The sequence below is a fragment of the Homalodisca vitripennis genome, chromosome 5, assembly GCF_021130785.1.
Source record: "Homalodisca vitripennis isolate AUS2020 chromosome 5, UT_GWSS_2.1, whole genome shotgun sequence".
NCBI lineage: Eukaryota > Metazoa > Arthropoda > Insecta > Hemiptera > Cicadellidae > Homalodisca > Homalodisca vitripennis.
Genome location: NC_060211.1, coordinates 171,040,472 through 171,060,035, shown reverse-complemented (window position 1 = coordinate 171,060,035; position 19,564 = coordinate 171,040,472). Strand labels below are relative to the sequence as shown.

General features: G+C 35.1%; 1 protein-coding gene across 1 annotated transcript in view; it reads right to left on the bottom strand.

The window, feature by feature from the left end:
• Window positions 1-19,564, bottom strand: part of LOC124363157 — a 205,933-nt gene that overhangs the window by 105,299 nt on the left and 81,070 nt on the right. The window contains exon 4 of the mRNA XM_046818297.1: window positions 6,775-6,921. Within this exon, the coding sequence (XP_046674253.1) occupies window positions 6,775-6,921 (147 nt within the window). The remainder of the gene's footprint in view (window positions 1-6,774; window positions 6,922-19,564) is intronic.

The window sequence follows — 19,564 nt, the reverse complement described above, 5'->3', positions numbered from 1 at the left end:
AATTGCAAACTCTCCACGGGTTTTTTCTTATAATGATTAAATTCGGTTCAACATTAAACCGGCGGTTGTAAACTGGCGACATTAAACGCCAAATTACACGAACACGACTGTAAAATCTTCATTAAATGTTTAAATGATTTCTCATACATCAGAGTATCGTAATAAAAACGCACTTCTTCTTTTCTGTAATCGTATTCAATAGAATGTAAAAAATCCAGGTATATTAAATAAATGAATTTACATTTCATCAGTTGATTTTCAATTGAATTGAACAAAAACCGTACTAAACAACATTTTTTTGATATTTTCATCTTTTTGAAAACTTTTTTGTTTTATTTTGAAGTGTGTAAATGTATATATTTTTTATCGATATAAATTTTTGTATGCTTTTGTAATATACAGCCAACATTAGAGCAACACTTTATGTCAAATAAGTATTATGTAAACCACTGTGAATTTGTAGATATTCAACACAGATGGATCCTATGAGAAATGAGATGCGATTTTATTAAAATACGCTTGCCTGTCCTTCATTGCATGTACAAGCATATCTTGAATTTCGAAGCTTCTATTACAAGAAAACACAGCATATTTTGAGAGCAGACTTATTCCCTTAGTTAAATAAGAACATTTTAAGTAATGACATTATTCAAAATCTTCGTGCTTCTTCATGTATGGCAATCGAATTGTAAACAAATCGATAGTTGTAGTTGTTTTTTTTTATAACAAGAATGTTAAAACAGTGAACTTGACGTTATATGAACCAACAACAGTGTTCATATTTTTATGAAGAACATTTTAAAACTTAAACATTGTCATCTTTGCGGGTTCCTTACCCCTAAGTTCACTAGGTAAAATAAGACATTCTTTAAATTTTTTACTTTATCATTCTTTTAATCGTAGAATTTTTGCGTAATGTAATACTTCGATGGTATCTTATAATCATTCAACTGATTCAAAAAATTGTTTTTTTTACTGTTCAGTTAATGTACTATACCAGCAACGTCTATGAGTCTGTTAAACAAAACAATTATTTTAGTTAGTCCACTCAACCAAACCTAATTGGCTGCACGGTTAATTGATAACAAGTAAATTAGTTATTTTATAACAATGCTGATTTAAATATCTTCTGACAGTTTAAACTCTCTAAATGAACAAAATGATTGGCTTTAATAACTAAAGCTGACAAAAATATAATAACTTAACTCCCTCGAACACGAATCAGCATATGTTTGAACTAAACCGACGTAAAGACGCCCAATGAAAATGCAGCATGCTCAGCTTATCTGTCCACCATGTGACCTTGAGAAGGTCATAAAGTCTTCCAGTTTCCAGCGGAGACGAAGCAAGGACTTCTGCGGATAAAGTAAGTATAGCCAAAAGTGGATGCGCTTGGAAAATATTGTATAGTGAACTATTTCACCGTATAATTCAGATTAGCAAAAAATTTTGGTATCAAAACGTTCTTACCGTTTTACGGCACATAGCCTGTGAACTGCTTTTAGAACGCTACCCTTTTAAATGATCGAACCAGAAGATAACACCGATTAAACTTCGCAATAACTGAAGAATTCCTTTATCACACCATCGCCTCTTCTGAAGGATCTGCGACCCAGCATAGCTGCAGCACTATAACTGGGACGTTATACCCGATATAATTCTCCTTTCGTATGTCCGCTCCTATAAAACGAGGCCGGCTGCTACTATTATAATATTTTAATTAAATTCTGCGTACATCGCGACAGTGTTCGGGTCGTAAATCAGGAGTTATACTGCGACATAAAGTCCTGCAGTATATCACGGGTGCATTTCGTAGGCGCATTGTAATGCACTTTATGGCAGGGAGGCCGGTTGTCGCAGTAAACCTATTTTATGGTTTATTGCCAGGCACATCAACGTTATGCTCGCAGATGGTTCGACCTGTGCCCATTAAAGATAAACAATCGTAAAATGCAGCTCTCAGACATTTGTTTCAATTTGTTTTATAATGTTTTTTGCGACGTGGTCTGTGACTCGGTTATATATAATGTGTAAAATTGTCCAGTTTGAAATCCGGATGAAACTGATTGTAAAGCAATTGAACATTTAAAATATTACGGAAAGAAAACTGATTTATCAAAAACATTCAATACACACTGCTTAAAAAATCAGATTAAATGTGTTTTAAAACCCCTTTTTTCAACTTGGGGATCACGTTCATTTCAAGAGATCCCTAGTTCGGTTGGGTTTTAAGAGCAATCAACCCCATTAGGGTTCCAGTTACCGTCAATACTGCTAGATCTGCAGGAGTTCAGCAAGGCTAACAGTCCATCCAAGATTGTAGACGTTTTAATAACAGCGTCCTTTATTCCTCTTTTCCCAGCTCCATCCTTTTGTCAGTTTGTTTTAGTTTATGCTATTATGACGTAACAACAAAAAGTTCGTGTAGATATTATTGTTTCCAATTCATAAAGCTTAAAATTTCATTTATAAGGAACGGGTAAAACGTAAAAAAATGTTTATAAAGATACATTAATTTAAAAACAAATATACCAATTTGAATGCACCATGGAGACCCCCGTTAAAATAATTGCTGATAAGACATGTCATCAACATGTTTGTTCATGTTTCGACTTTCGTTGTTGATTGATAATATACTCGTATTTATAAGTAATACGTATTCGTATAAAATAAATTATATGTCACTATTCAGTGAGAAGACCACCAACATTTCTATAACATTTCCACTCAACCGGGCAATATGGTTTGTTACAACTAGGAGTTTAATGTTATAACTATTTACATAAAATTCCAAAAAGGCCTAGAACAGACGCTGTGGGCTCTATTAAGGTAAATTTCTTTATGTGGAGACTTTAGGTTGATCGACCAATTAATTGTTGAACGAATTTACGTTCTTGTAAACAGTAGCTTCATCTATGGAGACACCACCGCAGTTGCAGATCTTTGGTCCTTCAGTACCGGATGGACGTAGACGCACTTATCGTTCCCCGTGTTTAATACGCCTGCGCCTCGGTTTATAGGCGATCCCGGACTGTATCCAACACCAAGTCCGTCTACTCTTTACCTATATTACTATGGAGGCGACATTTACTCAGTCCGTTTATAGCCAGGGTATAAAGATCAGCACAATTTACGACAGACAGGCTGCCATTCCAAGGATCGAAAAGACGCTGCAATTATTTCCCTGCGGAGGTTACCTTCAATCGCTGAAGTGCTGTTAATGATAATTACTGCAAGCGTTAAACCAGAAATAAATCGTAATGTTTATTCAATCCGAGTCATCTATGTAGTAGAATTAAATTAATTAGTCTTCATAATAATTAAAAGCTGCTCGTAATAGACTTGCTGTTGATGAAAACTTTACATCCTCAGAAATTCCTGTGGATGCATCGGCTTAAACAATCTTTCTCAGTGAAAATTGAATAAGTACACTCTAAACAATATTCTGAAGTAGCCCATACGAGACTATACTTCTAATCAGGAAAACAAACCAAAAATAGAATCACTAGCGATATTCAATCAATTTATAATCGTGAACTAAAAGTATCTAAACTAATTTCTTTTAAGAATAAATGACACATTTAAATATAAATTGATACGAAGATTTCAGTTCTAAATATATTGCTTTTTTATGTTGTACTCCTTTATAGTGAAGAATTCAATGTTGTTTTCGTTCTTGTGTAATATTTTCTTGAATGTCATTGTGCTAAACAAATTCTTCTTGTTTCAATAAATAATATATATACTACTCCATGATCGTTCCGAACCGCCAAGTATTATAAGCTTTCTTCTTGTTCTAATTTCAAATTTCCTTGGAATTAGGACACTTATCTGCCGACGATTTCATGCACAGTTGACAAGGTTAAGGTATACAGAGTTTCATCTTGTATAAGTTAGTATTGGAGTTTTTGTGACGTAACATTTATTTTTATCTGTCCATTATTGCTGTTATAGACTGTTTTACTATTCTTGACTTTAACTGCTCTTTTAAACATTTAAAAATGTAAATTATTAAAAGAAAAACACAAGATATTGAAATTAAGCTTTGCAATAAAATTGGAAAAAACAAACACTGTTTGACGAAAGTCCTAGAAGATCGGAAAGATTTGTTATAATTGAGTTTTCATCCGTGGTTAATGCACATATGTTCTGGAAATTAATTACAAATCTTTCTTTAGCTTTATGTCGTTAATAGAGTAAAACTTTGACAGTGATACGCTTTTGCGAATTTTGAATTAGGGTCCATTTCAATTTTGGCTCAGTGCAGCGTCATAAGATGCGTTTTTGGTAGGCTAAGATTTGTTTTCTCTTCTTGGCGCAAATTCTTTTATGCCCCATATTAATGGCAGATCTTGGTTTAAACTCTCTTAGCTACAAAAACTCTTCGTTGAAGATTTTGGTGTAGCTCCAATATTGTCCTCTTCAGAATGTTATCCTCTTGCGTCTTCTTCATTTATTTGATACACTTCTGAATAAATCATGTAGAGAGTTAATTAATGCTGTAGAAGAGTAATAGTTTGAAAAAAACAATAAATCATTCTTTATAATATCAGTTGAAAATAGATCAATTACTTTGGTTTGAAATGAGACGAAGAAAGAAGTGGTCAACGCAAGCAAGCAATTCTTCTCGTTTTATGATAAATTCATTACTTATAACGATTTTCGTCAATTAATGATGTCAGCAATTTGTAAATGTATTTTACGTCTACTTGTACTTCAATATATTTGTTACAATCGGAAAAAGATTGATTATAAAAAATGAAAGATACATTTTAATATGTAGCATATACACGACATCTTTCTAAGTAATATGCTTGTTTTTCAACATGAACCCACATTAACAGTAATAAACACAAGAATTTAGATCATTACTATTTTAACGGCTCAAAGAACTGTTCTACAAAATACTGCTTTAGTATTATTTTATTATTTCCTTCCTTCTTTGTAGGTAATATCTTCTTTTAGTATCTAAGATTGCTTCACTTCCATTACTGGCAGAAAGTAGTAGCTTACATATAGAAATTAAAGGAGAATGTATGGTTAATAAGGATTATAACGTTTAATCAATGAGAAAACCATTTGGCACTTTGTTCATTTCTTCGTTATCAACAGTTTTATGGAGTTGTATTACAGGAGAAGTGCCAACATAATGCATAGCCAATCAGTTATTAAATATAGCATTTAAGTAATATACATTGCCATCTGTTATTAATTTTATCTGTAATATCGTTTTTCTATTTCCAGAAGCAATTGTTTCTGAAGTTTCATGATTGCCTGTTACATACGTTATGCACATGTCTTAATCTTCTTATATCCACTTGTTTGTGTGAAGAATTCGTAGTCTTCCTCTTATCCTAGTATCTTCTTCTTATCCATAGCCAAGTTTTAATAATGTAAACAAAACGACAAGTTGTGATTTAATCCTAAAAACTTTTAATTAAAATTAATTATTATTAATAATGCTGTTGATTTTGTAGATCTGTTAATGTAAAATTTCACTGACAGTAGGAAAGAAATGTTTCTTGTTCTTGAAGAGAGATCTCGGTTGGAAATCAGTTTTCTGTTTCAATGAGAAACGTGAATGCGTTTTCTGTTCTTTGATGTTATATTAACATTTTAAAGTTGGAATGAAGAGAATATACTCATTAGAAATGAAGGAGAGTATTTGTTGACTCAAATTATCTTTCTCAAGTATCAACGTCTTGTTGAAATACTGGTCTTCAGAGTAGAATACAAATTAAAATATTACTATTTATTTGATTTTTATGGGTTACGTTATATATCAAAGCGTCAATACGAATCCATTACTCGTTAAATTAAATTTGGAAAACACAACAGTGGTTTGGCAGAAGAGTTGGCCAAAATTAGATAAAAGTCTAGATTAATTTAACAGCTTTAGTAATACATTTTTGACTATTTAAAACAAATCTAAGATCAAAAATGATTTATCTGAAATAATAAATTAGTTTTACAATATTTGTACTAATATATTTGCAAATAATTTGAAAAACATTAATGAAATAATGATAATCTTGATTCAATTGGTTTTTTGTTAAATTCATACAGTCAAAGCATCTTTGTAAATTTCAATTTCATGATCTTGATGTTCAATATTATTATTTTAAATTTGAATCTTCTTTAAGTATTCTTACTGGAGTGATCCTTTATCCTCGTCCGTTGTAATTTTCTCCGTCATCTTCAATTGTCTTCAATTCTGACGTTTTCCAATGAATGATGAGTTGTGATAAAATATTCGCTCATATTATCTGAGGATTTTGGTAACATTTGTATACATATTTGAAGCTGCATCTTCTTACATACTCTTGTAGATCCTTCTTCGGTTGTAGATAGTTCTTGAATTTGCTTGAATACTTTATTTTATAAAACATACGTGTTTCAATTACATGCAATAAAATAAAGAGCAAAACTTATAACAAACTGTTTGTCAAAGTTATGTACAAAAACAATATTTACTATAGTTGGAATAAAAAATGTAAGACTTTTCTAAAAGAAATCCTCAGACAAAAGAATAAATATGTTATAAAAATTATTTTACTTTTTTCAGATTTACTTTATTTTTTATCTGGAGGGAAGCTTTAGTAGCCCTAGAACAAAAAGAAAAGTTCGTGAGAGAAAGTGGTAACAGAACTTACACTATTGTAAAAAGATAGTTACACTTTCTTTCAAAAACGTAAGTAGTTGCAACGTGATTCGAGCTATAGAATACTAAATATAACTACAGCAATTAGATAAGTGAAATAGATTTTGACTCACCCTCCTTAAAGCGGGAGTAAACCTCGTTGGCATCTGGGGTGATCTCGCTGAGGATGATGTGCAAGAGAGGGGTGGTGTTGACAGGGAGTCCACACCAGTTCAGCAGCAGGAGGATCGAGTCCCACACCTCCTTGCCACTTGGGCTGCCTGTAACAGTGGATCATCACGGTTAGGGAACGGAAAACTGTTGTACAAAACTCTATTTGCATACACATAACATAACTATGGTGGGAGGGGTTGATTAACTACGAACGTCGAGTTTAGTTCCAATTGTACACAGGATGAGACAATGAGAATGTTTCTTCATTTAGATAGCATATTTTGTACTCTAGGTGTGTCTGATGTTGAAACGATAAAAAGAGTCCACTTTGAGTTTCTTTGTCACCGTGTTTTGGATCTCTTCAGACTCCAAATGCAAATGGCGCAGTGTAGCGGGTACGGCGGTTATCGCGAGATGATTTATTTTATATTTTCGATTCGAGGAAATATTTTATTTTAGTCGATTTTTCTGAATTTAGTTTGTTTTGTTTGGTTGGAAAATGTTTTAATTTGTTTTATTTTAAAATTATACATTTTGAGTTGTCATTATTATAACTTAATTTAGGGAAAATGTATAAGAACTTTTGTAGTATAATTTGTTTTAGATTTTTTGTGAGTAAAGCCAAATTGAATTTTAAGGATTTATCTCTTTAAGAAAGTTATCTACGAAAATACAGCGGTAAAATACAAGCGGTAATCTACGAAAATACAGTATTCTACATAAGGATGTGTTGATATTTTACTCTGAATACATTTTATAATTCTTTATTTTAAAATTTATTTTGGAACTAGTTCCAATAAAATCAGTGGTACATTTTATAAATAAAAAAAAAGTTCTTATGGTACAGTTCCACAACTCAGGTCAGGTTATTAATGCCTTATTTATACCATGACATCCTGCACCTCCTCTCTGATGGAGGTTGATAAAACTGATCTTAGATATTACGTAATTTTTTACTTAATAGTTATCAACCTATCGCGCCCAACTAGGGCGCAATGGTGAGAAATTTGTAAAATGATAAAATTGATAATGATAAAATGATGATTGTTATTGACGATGAAAGGTTTGAAAGGATAATAGAATTTCGCACATTTGCGATTGTTATATGTTACAAAATGTTATTACACAACGTTTCGAAGATTGAAATCTATCCTCTTCGTCAGGTGTGAAGATAATTAGAACATACAAATCAATAAACATTACTTCTTCTACGTTATTCAATTGTATTTATTGGAAATTAATACGTACAAATCCCATTTAGTACGTTTAGTATTAGAGCTTTATAATTCGTGACACACTAAGGCCGGTAGTGTGGTCGAGGTATTCACAAATTGGAGATTGGATTTCAAAGTTGGTTTAGGAATAGAGTGTATTGGAATCGATTACCCTTATCGACAAACTTGGATAGTGAAGACATGGTTTGACCTTGGAATAGAAGTTCAAACTTACTCATTTTATATATATATATATATAAAACCAGAATCGTTAAGCTAGAGGCACCTTCCCATTCCCATACTCCCTAAAGGAGCTCAAACTGAGTTAGTATTGGTTACTTAACGCAAATTTTACTTGATACTCATTGAAACAAACACCTTCCTTATTAGTATACACGTTGTTTCCCACTTTTTGTCTCATGACGACACCAAATTATATTTTTCCTTTAATACCTGTGACAACAAATCCCAAGAACTAGTTTCAAACAATACTGGTACAGTATACGTTTAACGAGAACTTTGGAAACCCTCCCCCCCCCCACACAGATGAAAGACGTAGTGGATTGATGTGTACAAGCAGACAATATTTCGTTTTCCACAATCCACGGTCTAGAGACTCAATAATTATCCTGAGTTAACATTTATTTTACACAAAACAATTTGGTAAAATATATGGACCGGAAAACGGCCAAGGTGCTTGTGTAAAAGAGCACCTCTGGACCTCCTCCTATTTGCAATAAAGGCGCCAAGAATCAATCATTAATAAATATTCATGCCAATTATAGGGTGATACAAAATATATGTATATTTATTAGACATAGTAAATGGTCCTGGAGCTTCACTATCTCTGTTCTGAAAATGATCGAGAATGTTTTTGTTGGGGTTTACATGACAAAATGTTTTAGTCATAGGTTTCCACTCTTGATTCAATAGCACTGTATATATTTTTTTAACACAGTTGCTTCTGAATGGTGCGTCTTTTATTTAAGATTCGTGTATCAAATAGACGTGTAGGAAAAATGTGGGGAAAACGTAATCCCATCTTGGGTTGTGAGGGGATCAATCAGTCCTTTGTAAACATTTTTTTGAAATGCGTCAGTTTTGATTAAAATCCACAAATTCATAATACGTGTGACCATCATTGACATTGACACTACAGTATTATCAAGATGGCATTGCCGATTAATTGAATATTAAGCAACGTATTTGAAACTAAATTTATGACAACAAAATACCCAAAAACGTATTTTAAAGACTAATATCAATAATTAAAAATAAGTGTAAGGAGTGTAAAAGGTGTAGCCATTTTTGGCTGAGCGTCAAAGACTATCTATCACTCGCGGGTGTGGAAAACATTCTGTCTGTTTCTACGATATCGCGAAGACTAAATGACTTATAGACTTGAAGAACTTTTACACGAAGCAGCTTGTCTATATAGGCAACATTGATTTCGATTTTGGTGCATGATACGCATGGGAGTTGGCTGAGCGTCAGTGAAGAGTTTTATAACTGGGCAACGGGAAAATCGCAAAAGTATATAAATTTGTAAACAAACTGAGTACAATTACATTACAGTTTAACATGTGACCTAGTAACATATGTAGCTATAGACGTGAAATTCTGCATGAAAGCCTGTTACGTGCTACTTCTACCCTGTGTGTAATATAAATAGTAATAAAAAATCGACCGTAAGAAACCATAAATTATCAGCAAGTTTAATTGACAACACAATGATTAACAGAAATCAAGATTGCCCACAGATGAAACCATGGGGAAGTCTCCCATTTTAATTACTCCCCTTCACACTTAAGGATGACTGAATTAATACATTTAAGTTTGGGGGTTGATTCGGGAACACTGGTTCTGACTCGATTCGAATATACTACTGCAAATTACAAGATCACCTCACTATTCCAACAACAAAAAGAAATTACCCAGTGACACGAACATAGAACGTTATCAGTGGCAAAGTCAGGGAGCCAGTATCAGTTAACCGTTTGTTTTATCAGCTAAACAGCTCCGCATGTATGGTTAGGAACAATGATCAATCTACGGTGACAAAGGTTTCTTTCAGTATTGCCAACGGCGCGAAAGAAATTTACGACGGGATCGACACTGAGCTGTCACAATGAATATAAATCTTTGTAGTTGAATGTAGATAAAACATCTACTTTCTACCTAGGCTGTTAAACTACAATACGATAAAACTCTCGGAGAACAAAGCATTTCCAAGTAATTAAGCACGGTTTATGGGACAATCGCCTGTGAAGAAACAGCGTGGCGCTCGAGAGTCTCGAGCACTGTTCCTACCTCATTGTCTGAAAGGTTGCGTCGTCATTAAACAGAGGCACATAAACGTTTGTTTCTAAGTTATTAAAACAACAATAAGTCGAAAGGTAACATATTACTTTTATGATAATAATTATGAGTGAGTGTTCCCGGGAACGAGTGTATAATTAGTCGTGTCGACCAATGGGGAGCGCCGTTAGAGTCGGTCAGGTCGCCATTGGTCGGCCGCACACCGCCGCGCCAATGGCTGCTGAACTGGTTGTGCTCGGAGGTGCAGCGCAGCGCACACTCGGCTATAAATCTGTTTATGGCGACTATAAAACAGCCATCAGATAGCTCGCCGGCTCATGGCACGCCGACCCGTCATTACACAGCTATCTCTCGAGGATCTGTTGTTAGTAATCAATTAAACCGGGGGAAATTCGCGTCCAGCTCGACAATTTAGGCAAAACAGCTAATTAACGCTGTTGCGGACGAATCAAGAGTGAGCCTCGTTTTGCTCGCATTAACTCGGCCGCAATTCACCGTCCCGGGGGTAAAAAATGTCGCGGGGTATCGTTAAAATTTATGCACCTTACGACACTACACTATCTGCACAAGGGGTTAACGCGATGACAAAACACGACCTATACCTTTGTTGATCACGGTTGATTAACAACACCCGATAGAGGTAGCGAGATTCAAAACTCAAAACGATCACAGTATTGGAGGATATAACTCAGAACGCTAATTTGGCACAATTACTGAAGTACACGTCCAAGATTCTCGGTTCAAAAAGAAGCGTTATTGTTTGAAGACACGGGCGTCGCCGCCGTAGGGGACATTGGGGACGCGTCCCCCCAATATTTGAAAATTCAGTTTTGTCCCCCCCTTAAATTTTATAAGAAATTTAACAGAACTCGTAAAATTTTTAAGTGCATAAATAACAGAAGGCGCACATGCTCGTTCGCTTGGCTCGTCGCCGCTCGAGGTTCCGCAGTCCGCCCGCACTGCGTATACCTCCAATACACCTACAGTATACCTCCAGTACACCTCCAGCATACCTCCAGAACACCTCCAGTACACCTCCAGTACATCTCCAGTATACCTCCAGTACATCTCCAGTATACCTCTAGCACACCTCCAGTATACCTCCAGTACACCTCCAGTATACCTCCAGTCCACCTCTAGTATACCTCCAGTATACCTCCTTAAGCAAGGGGTCAATTTGGATTGTTATAATATACTGTAAAGAGAGACAAGTCTACAATTTCAAAGTTAATGTTTAAGTTGTGATGTGACAGACCGCATTAAATAAGAGTAATGTGTGTAAAATAAAGCATATTAAACCTGATAATAAGTTTTTATTTAATACCTATATATGTTAGTAGTATAAGTTTTCAATTGTATTTTTAGACATTTTTTCAGACTAAAAACAAAATTGTTTTAATGTAAAACCTGCTTGTAGAAATGTAATATTTTGGGTTTAAATTAGTGTTCAAACGTCGTTTCAAGGTCACAATTTTTCAAAAATTTTTCCGGAGGAGAACCCCCTTCGCGGACACCCCATTCGTCCCCCTAAAGTTTTGGTGCTGACGACGCAGATGGTTGAAGATAACGGCTACATAGCTGGGAGTACGAAATGAGGTGAGACGAGATACTCAAAGAGCTTGAAATCTCCAAAGTGTTGGGTGAATAACGCGGAACACGTGTAGCTGAGTTGGGACTCTCACATTGTGACCGTCTAAGTGACAATTGTTAATTAACAATCTCGCCACAAAGCACAATAAAATGTCGCGTCGCGCCTGCCAGCCAACTGGCTATCCATTGGCAGCAATGTACACGAACTCGGTGGCCAATGTACACGAACAACTACGAGTGAGTTAGGCGAGCTAATCTACGTAATCTGCACGTCCCAAGTCTGCGCGACATTTCTCTCACCAGGCGCTTTGCGTCTGGGGCGATTTGGCAGAAATAGGCTATTGCGTCTGAGGTCGTGCAGATCGTCCTGCTATTACATTTATTTACAGTTCCACTAATTATGTAAAAGGTTGAACAACAGTTGTGCAACAGTTCCGTCTTGACGGTTTTATTTTAATTTAACTGACTATTTGTTATTTTACTTTATATTGCGTTTTGAAGGTCACCTCTGAGTGTTCCGGCTGTTTTGTGCTTTCCTGCCTGTGCTCACTACAAAATCATGTGACTAAAATGAGCAGAACAACGTCAAAATTCGATTTTTTTAAAACTGTTTCTGGCCGACAAGTGAAAATGTACATCAATTTACAAACACCCTTTATTTTAATGTTTTTATTTACTCACGGTAAACCCATTACATACAAAGAATTACACAAATTGATAAAAAGCTGATTAGAATAATCAATAGTAAAGCAGTTGAAAAAAGTGATGATTATAGTACTAGAATAACTTAAATTAATTGCATAGTAATAATAATAATTTGAATGTAAATGACGTAATAATAATGGCATATCAACAACGTTTTTGTTTGTTCTCTTTTAAGCCTCAGCTACAGCTATGTAGGCTTAAACACATTTATAGACACACATGTATAGACACACTTTTTCGTGTCTATACGTGTCTCGTACATTATTGGCCCTCCCCAGGATTTGAACCCGTGATCTCTCAGTTAGAGAGCCGAGACTATAACCATTAGTCTACGGAGGAGGACTATCAACAACGTTATAAGAATAAATAATATATAACAACAATATAATAATATAATAACAACTATATAAAATAAATAATTTGATAACAATAACATAACAACAGTTAAAAAAACACAACAACAGATTTGTTGTTGTTTTTAAGGCCAACAACAAAAGTGTATGCAGACTAGGCGTCATCAAGAGATTTAGGACATATCCCCGTCTATGCGCCCAAACCCGTATCGTTGTTTAAGACCCAGAAGTCCTAGACCTCCAACAGAAGCATAATTGACACTCTCGCCTCAATGGTAATTATGTCAATTCCGCTCTAGATTCAATTATTGGTATCAAGAAGAATCCTTTACGGCAACCCATTTTTCTTAATAAAAAAACAAAATATTACCAAGCATTACTTAAATCAGTTAAAGTTATAAGAAGAAACTCTGCCCCACATCCGACCATGGTGAACTAAGGCCGAGATCAAGGACATCTTGGTGATGAGATATAGTTATGACCTTAGACCACAGTGTTGTGACCTTTGGTAGAAATTCCCGTCTTTCCAGCCTACGCCGCCGTCTCGCTCCTTCAACTCCGATTCGAAACCTGGACACTGATATAAGGCGTTTCCGGGAATCCTTAGATTGGTTTCAGTGTAAGATATTCTTGTCAAACACAAGTATTACGTTTCGTAGTTCTGTGTAATCGACACCGGTAGTAAGGATTAAAACAACAAACCCATCAAGGATAGATTACATTAACCCACTGAGGGTGGCCTATAAACTAAACACACTGTAGATCATTATCTGGATGCTCTCTTCGACAAAAAACATTCATCTTAGTTGTAAAAGTGTACACAGTTTGAACATTCAAAGTCGTAAAAACTGTGAGCCCATAAACTAAATCGGCTAAGGGTAGATGTGGGGAAAAGCAGTCGGTGGATCATCCGTATATTCTGTAAAGAACCACGAAGTAATTCTCTCTTCATATATAACAAGGCCGACTATTTAAAAGTCTTAGTGGTAGGCCTAGTTAGCTCCTGCGCCCAGGTAAACTTTCTACGGCCATATATCTATGTCTTAAAGTAACAAGAAATACTACACACGATCAAGTTCAACGTATTTACCACCCTATACAAATTGGATGATGCACAGGTTGTCTAAAAAAGGTCTGCGGGTCAGTTAATCAATCCCGAAGATTACATTAATTAGTAACAGTGCAAGAACGGTAGTGTGATACATTTTTTCTTTCATCCCCACAATGTCCTTCAATTTCTATTCCCGTCACTGGACGACACCATCCCAATTATGTGCTTAAATAATATTTTGAATGCAGTTTTGTGTTAGCGAAGTTATAATCTTGTCTTCCAATTTTCATATCGAACTTTCAAAGATTATTTGGTAGCCAATAAACTTATGTTTTAAGAGTTCCTTGTTCCTAATTCATTTAATACTTTTAGTGAGCTACAGTGGTTTCCGTTTCAAATGTATTCACAGAGAAAGGTTTAAATTGCATGAAAAGATTAATAACATCTATTTTTAAATGTTCAATTTATATAATTTGTTAGACTTTAGCTCGTTTCTTCTTTCGTGTACCAAAATGCTTGAATGTGAAAATCAATTTCTGTAGCATTAACTGGGGCATGGACAGTCCAATATTCCAGCCAATTTCAGATACGGTGCAAGGACTTTTACAAGATCATATCGGTTTCTCATTATATTTTAGTAGTTTAGAAAATTTCTCAGTCTGTTCAATGAAAGTATTGTGAAGTACCAAGTACACCTTGAGACTTAGGCATACTGAAGGTAAATACGCCGTATTATAAACGAATGGTGACCGTAATTGATGAGTAAGATGTAATAATTGAATGACTGTTAGCAAATGTAACTAACCAATAGCTCAGTAACTAATAGTAAAAAACCAAGAGAATTCCAGTCATAGAAACAACAGCAGACTAATGGAATTCTATTCTAGATTACTTCACCGCCAAAGAGTGACTTGGTAAACTTCAACAGTAAGAAGTAAAGTAATCTCAATTTGTCAGGCGAAATTAGAGCTGAGAAGTCCTCTCTAACACTGGGGGCCAACGGCTTTAAAGATGGCTTCCGAACCACCAACAATGTTTTTTTGTTTTTGTTTTTTTTTTTGTTTTTGTTTTTTTTGTTAACACTTTTGTTTATATTTAATGGCATCAAACCCTGCATGTATTGTCGCATATTGTATATTTCACTAAATAGAGATGGTTTTCTTGTGAATGTTATATATTGCTTGCTGTTTTCTTAACACTTTTGTTCATATATTATTATAATAGCATCAAAATTTGCATGTATTGTAGCATGTTTTATATTTTGCTAAATGGAAATGGTTTCTTGTGATTTTTTATATATATATATATCAATGAACATAGGCTACGCTAATCTTTATTTTTTTCTTTCATATTGTATTTGTTCATATGCATATGTATGTCTCAGTGGTATATAAGTAACTCTATATTTTATATACGCTACCGGTACTTTAATTAAGTCTTTTTTACGGTTCCACCTTCATGTTGCACTTGTTTATGAACTATATTGCTGTTGTAATTTTTCTTTTTATTCACGATGTTGATGTTATTTGGCACTTGTTTTGCTTATTTTTTTTGCTTCTGTTTGCTTTAGCATGTATGCATGTAAACTATTTATGTAAGTTGTTTATATCAAGGCTCTTGTATTTTCACAATACCTATAACAAATGTGAAATGGTGTATACCGTATGTAAATAAATAAATGATTGTGCAGGCGGGCTGCTTGCTAGGACAGGATCGCTCAGCGGTTATTTATCCAAGCAGCAGCCACGCTCGACGTTACTTGATTCGGTTATCTCGCGATAAACGCCGTACCCACTACATTGCGCCAATGGCAAAAGAAAGAGACTCCACTGAAGTGTAGCTTCCTACTGTAATTTCAATCAAGGGCAGAGTTATACAATTCCTAACCGCCGAAGATGGCTGTTTTGAAGAAACCGAACGCCAGGGCGAGGTTTAAAGACTCTTCGAGTTCGAACGCAATTAATCGCGCAGTAAACTGGACCGTCGGCGAGAGATGCCCGCTCAGGATGGCCAACAGTAATTCGCCGAGGCTACTACATCGTAAACGACATAATATCAAAGCGGCGCAGCTTCTCGAAACTGTGCTGCGTAGCCGGTCGTCGCGCGTCCCCCCTGGACCATAAAATATGTCTGAGAGAGCGAGACCTGCCAAGCTTCCCGTCGTCGGTTTAATGTCTCTGGTCGTGGTCCTCGGGCAACATCACTTAGGAGGATACACTCAGTGCAAATATCTTGTGCAGCTATCATTTAGTTTAACGGAACGAGAGCGGTCTTGTTAATTTAAACTGAATACAATTATTCAGAATGTTCCGGTTGCAGAGATATTGTATACGATGGTATCCTGTTCATATACCAGATATGGAATTTACGACCGTTTTACTGCAAACCAATACACAGGCCCCTGACAGTAATTACATTTTCCATGCACAGGTAACTAAGTACTATAGTTTGACTAGAAAAATTCGAAATTTCTTAAAAGTCTATTTGAAACTGCAATCCCCCTTTCGCCTCTAAAACTTACTGCGCCAACAACCGCAGGCGGTTCAGAAGACAGCACCGCTACTTCTAGTGCTAGAAAGTCGGGCTGTAACTAAGACCTCTCACCCTCTTTACCATTGTTCTACAGAGCGATGCTGACAAGTGTAACAAAGAGGAAGAGAGAGTTTGTGGATTCGAGCCATAACATTTAAATACATGCCCCGCGTCCTAAGCCTGCCAGGCGTGCAGCAATGGGTAAATGCGCTTAATGATGTGATTGGTTGGATATTGAATACCGTTTTGGAGATGGGTTAAAAAGTAAAAAAGGAGTTTAAAGTTAACGATTAAAAAGTGATAAGTGAAATTATATAAAATTTGGCTTGTTTATTTTGCAAAGAAAATTATTTACAAACGATAACTTCCAGTTTTTATGGTGGTAACAACGAAAACGATGTCTGTTTTGGCCCTTTTCAAGTAAACTGCAACTTTCACAACTTGAAAACTTGTGTTCCGAATAGGACCAAATTAATTTTTATACAGAATAGTAACAAATGTGCTGTTTTTAGTATAAAAATTTTTGAATTTTACAAACAGTAACTTCCAGTTTTTATGACGGTAACAACGAAAACGATTTGGTGCTTTTAAAATAAACTGCAACTTTCATAACTTGGAAACTTGTGATCCGATTATGTTCAAATTAATTTTTATAGAAGTTAGGTAACAAATTATTGTTTTTAGTATAACATTTTTTAATTTTACGGTTGTATGATAAAAAATGTTACTAAATTACCATCTTTACTATTATTCTTTACATTTATACTCGGCATTAGGCTTCTATTCAACAATAGAGCTTTCAATCTCTGAGGTGTAATTTTGTAAGCCACAATTTCAAACGTTTAATATTAACACAGATTAATTGAGCAGGTCATGTTAATCCACCGCGGCCGGCGCCCCTGCTTGTCTAGACGCGCGAACCGCCAGACTTCCACGGCAATGTTGTTTTGTCTAAAAGCAGAAATAAACAAGCTAGATCACACTGTTGCTCATGTTCTTGCAGCTCTACTGATTTGTTTCTGGTCAACTTTCAAAATGGGTTACTATACCTTTTGATCCGAGAGTTGGCGTGGAATTGGTGAAAATTTGGTTTTCGCAACAATATTCCATCAACCTACCTCTACAACCAAGACCGAAAGTCACGTGGTTTGGGCTGTACGTACAATTATAGGTATTCTTCTATTCTTATTGGCTAATGAAATAAAAGAGATTTGCTAAAAAGGGTCGGTCTTGTTTAGTGGTCGTAGCTCATTTACTTGTTACACTAACTTTCATACACATTCATATTTAAATATATACTTGGATGTGTTAGCATCCAAAAGCGATAGATGTGTAATATATGATTTTAAGCACACCAAATCATCGGCTCTCTCGTTTAATTCTGAGAGAGCAAATATGATTTAAATCTAAAAGTTTCACAAAGTTTAAAATTTAGGATCAATCAACAGAATTTAACAGTGATGAATTAGGCCGTCATTGTAGTACTAGGCCTGGCCATTGGATCGTGCTATGGAGAGTTTTTCCAGTGAGATTTCGTGTTGTACATTTCCTCTGTGAGAACCTATCACAGGTCTTTAATATTAAACAATGGATAAACACTACAAGTGACGACCTATTTGGAATACGGCATATCTACAAAAAATGTTGATTAATTAACGTTCTCAAAACCGAGGAAAAAGCATTATGGGTCTATAATACATATTTGATCTCTTTATTGCATATCATTCTATAGTAAAATTAAAAATTTAAAAACAAACTTATGCCATTTTTTATTACACATGTAACTGTACACTTAGTGCATATCTACGAGTGCACCTCGTAATTGTTGATTGACGTGATTAAATATGACACGACATCTAATTATAATATACACTAGATTATTATTATTGAAACGCAGTGTGGCAGTAATTAATTTGTTACTGTCATAAGCTTTGTTTAGTCCACGTTTTATTTTATTAATTTACTTCGATGAAGTTTGTTTCGTACCTGTCACGGGGTAAAGTAGTACAGTACTAGTTTTCAGATAAGGTAGCCTGAAAAACAAAAAGGGCCCAAAAAGTTGTTGGAAAGTCGACACAACAAGGGGCTTCAGTAATCGATTAAGCATCTTGAGAATCCATAGTGTTTATTACATATCTTAAGTGAAGTATTAATTGGGAACACTATTCAGTGCAAGGAGTGAGCTGTGTTTTTTTATACTAAGTTACCTAAAAGAGTTTATTCCTTAGCCACATAGGGTCAATGCACTCATAGCCCCCCTTACTTCACCATTTATACAGGGTTTTCATAAATGAATGGTGCAATTTTGAATGCTTATAAACAATTTGCTATGCAAGGTAGAAAAATATGGTTGGCACCTCTGAATTCTTCAGCTCAATTAGTTTTATTGCTCTAATGTCAATATGGTGTATTTTCAACAAGATGGTGCGCTAACCTATTATTAGGACTTTGTTCGTGATGCTTTGAATGACAAGTTTGGACAAAGATGGATAGGTCGAGGTGGCCCAATAGCATGGCCTCCTAGAAGCCCGGATTTGACTCCATGCGATTTTTTTTGTGGGGATACGTGAAAAACAAAGTTTATTCTCAGAAGATCCGTGATTTAGCTCATTTAAAGGAAAGGATTTATGAGGCAGTATCATCGGTTGCAAGAGACATGCTGCACAGTGTATGGGCCGAGATCGACCATAGATTAGATGTCTGCAGAGCTATCGGTGGTGGACACATTGAAATGTACTAAATGTATCAGTATAAAATTGTTTTTAACGAAATAAATATTTTTAATGTACTTCGTACGGTTCTCTTTTTATTTTATTTTATGTTTAAATTGTACCATTCATTTATGAAAACCCTGTATTGATGTAATTAGTTAATAACTAATACCTCAATATAAGTGGCGGTTACAACTGAGGTTTTCTTACAATTGTACGTGAAATTTACACCGAAATTTCGCTCACCCACTACCATACATATTTCTGGTGCTTTT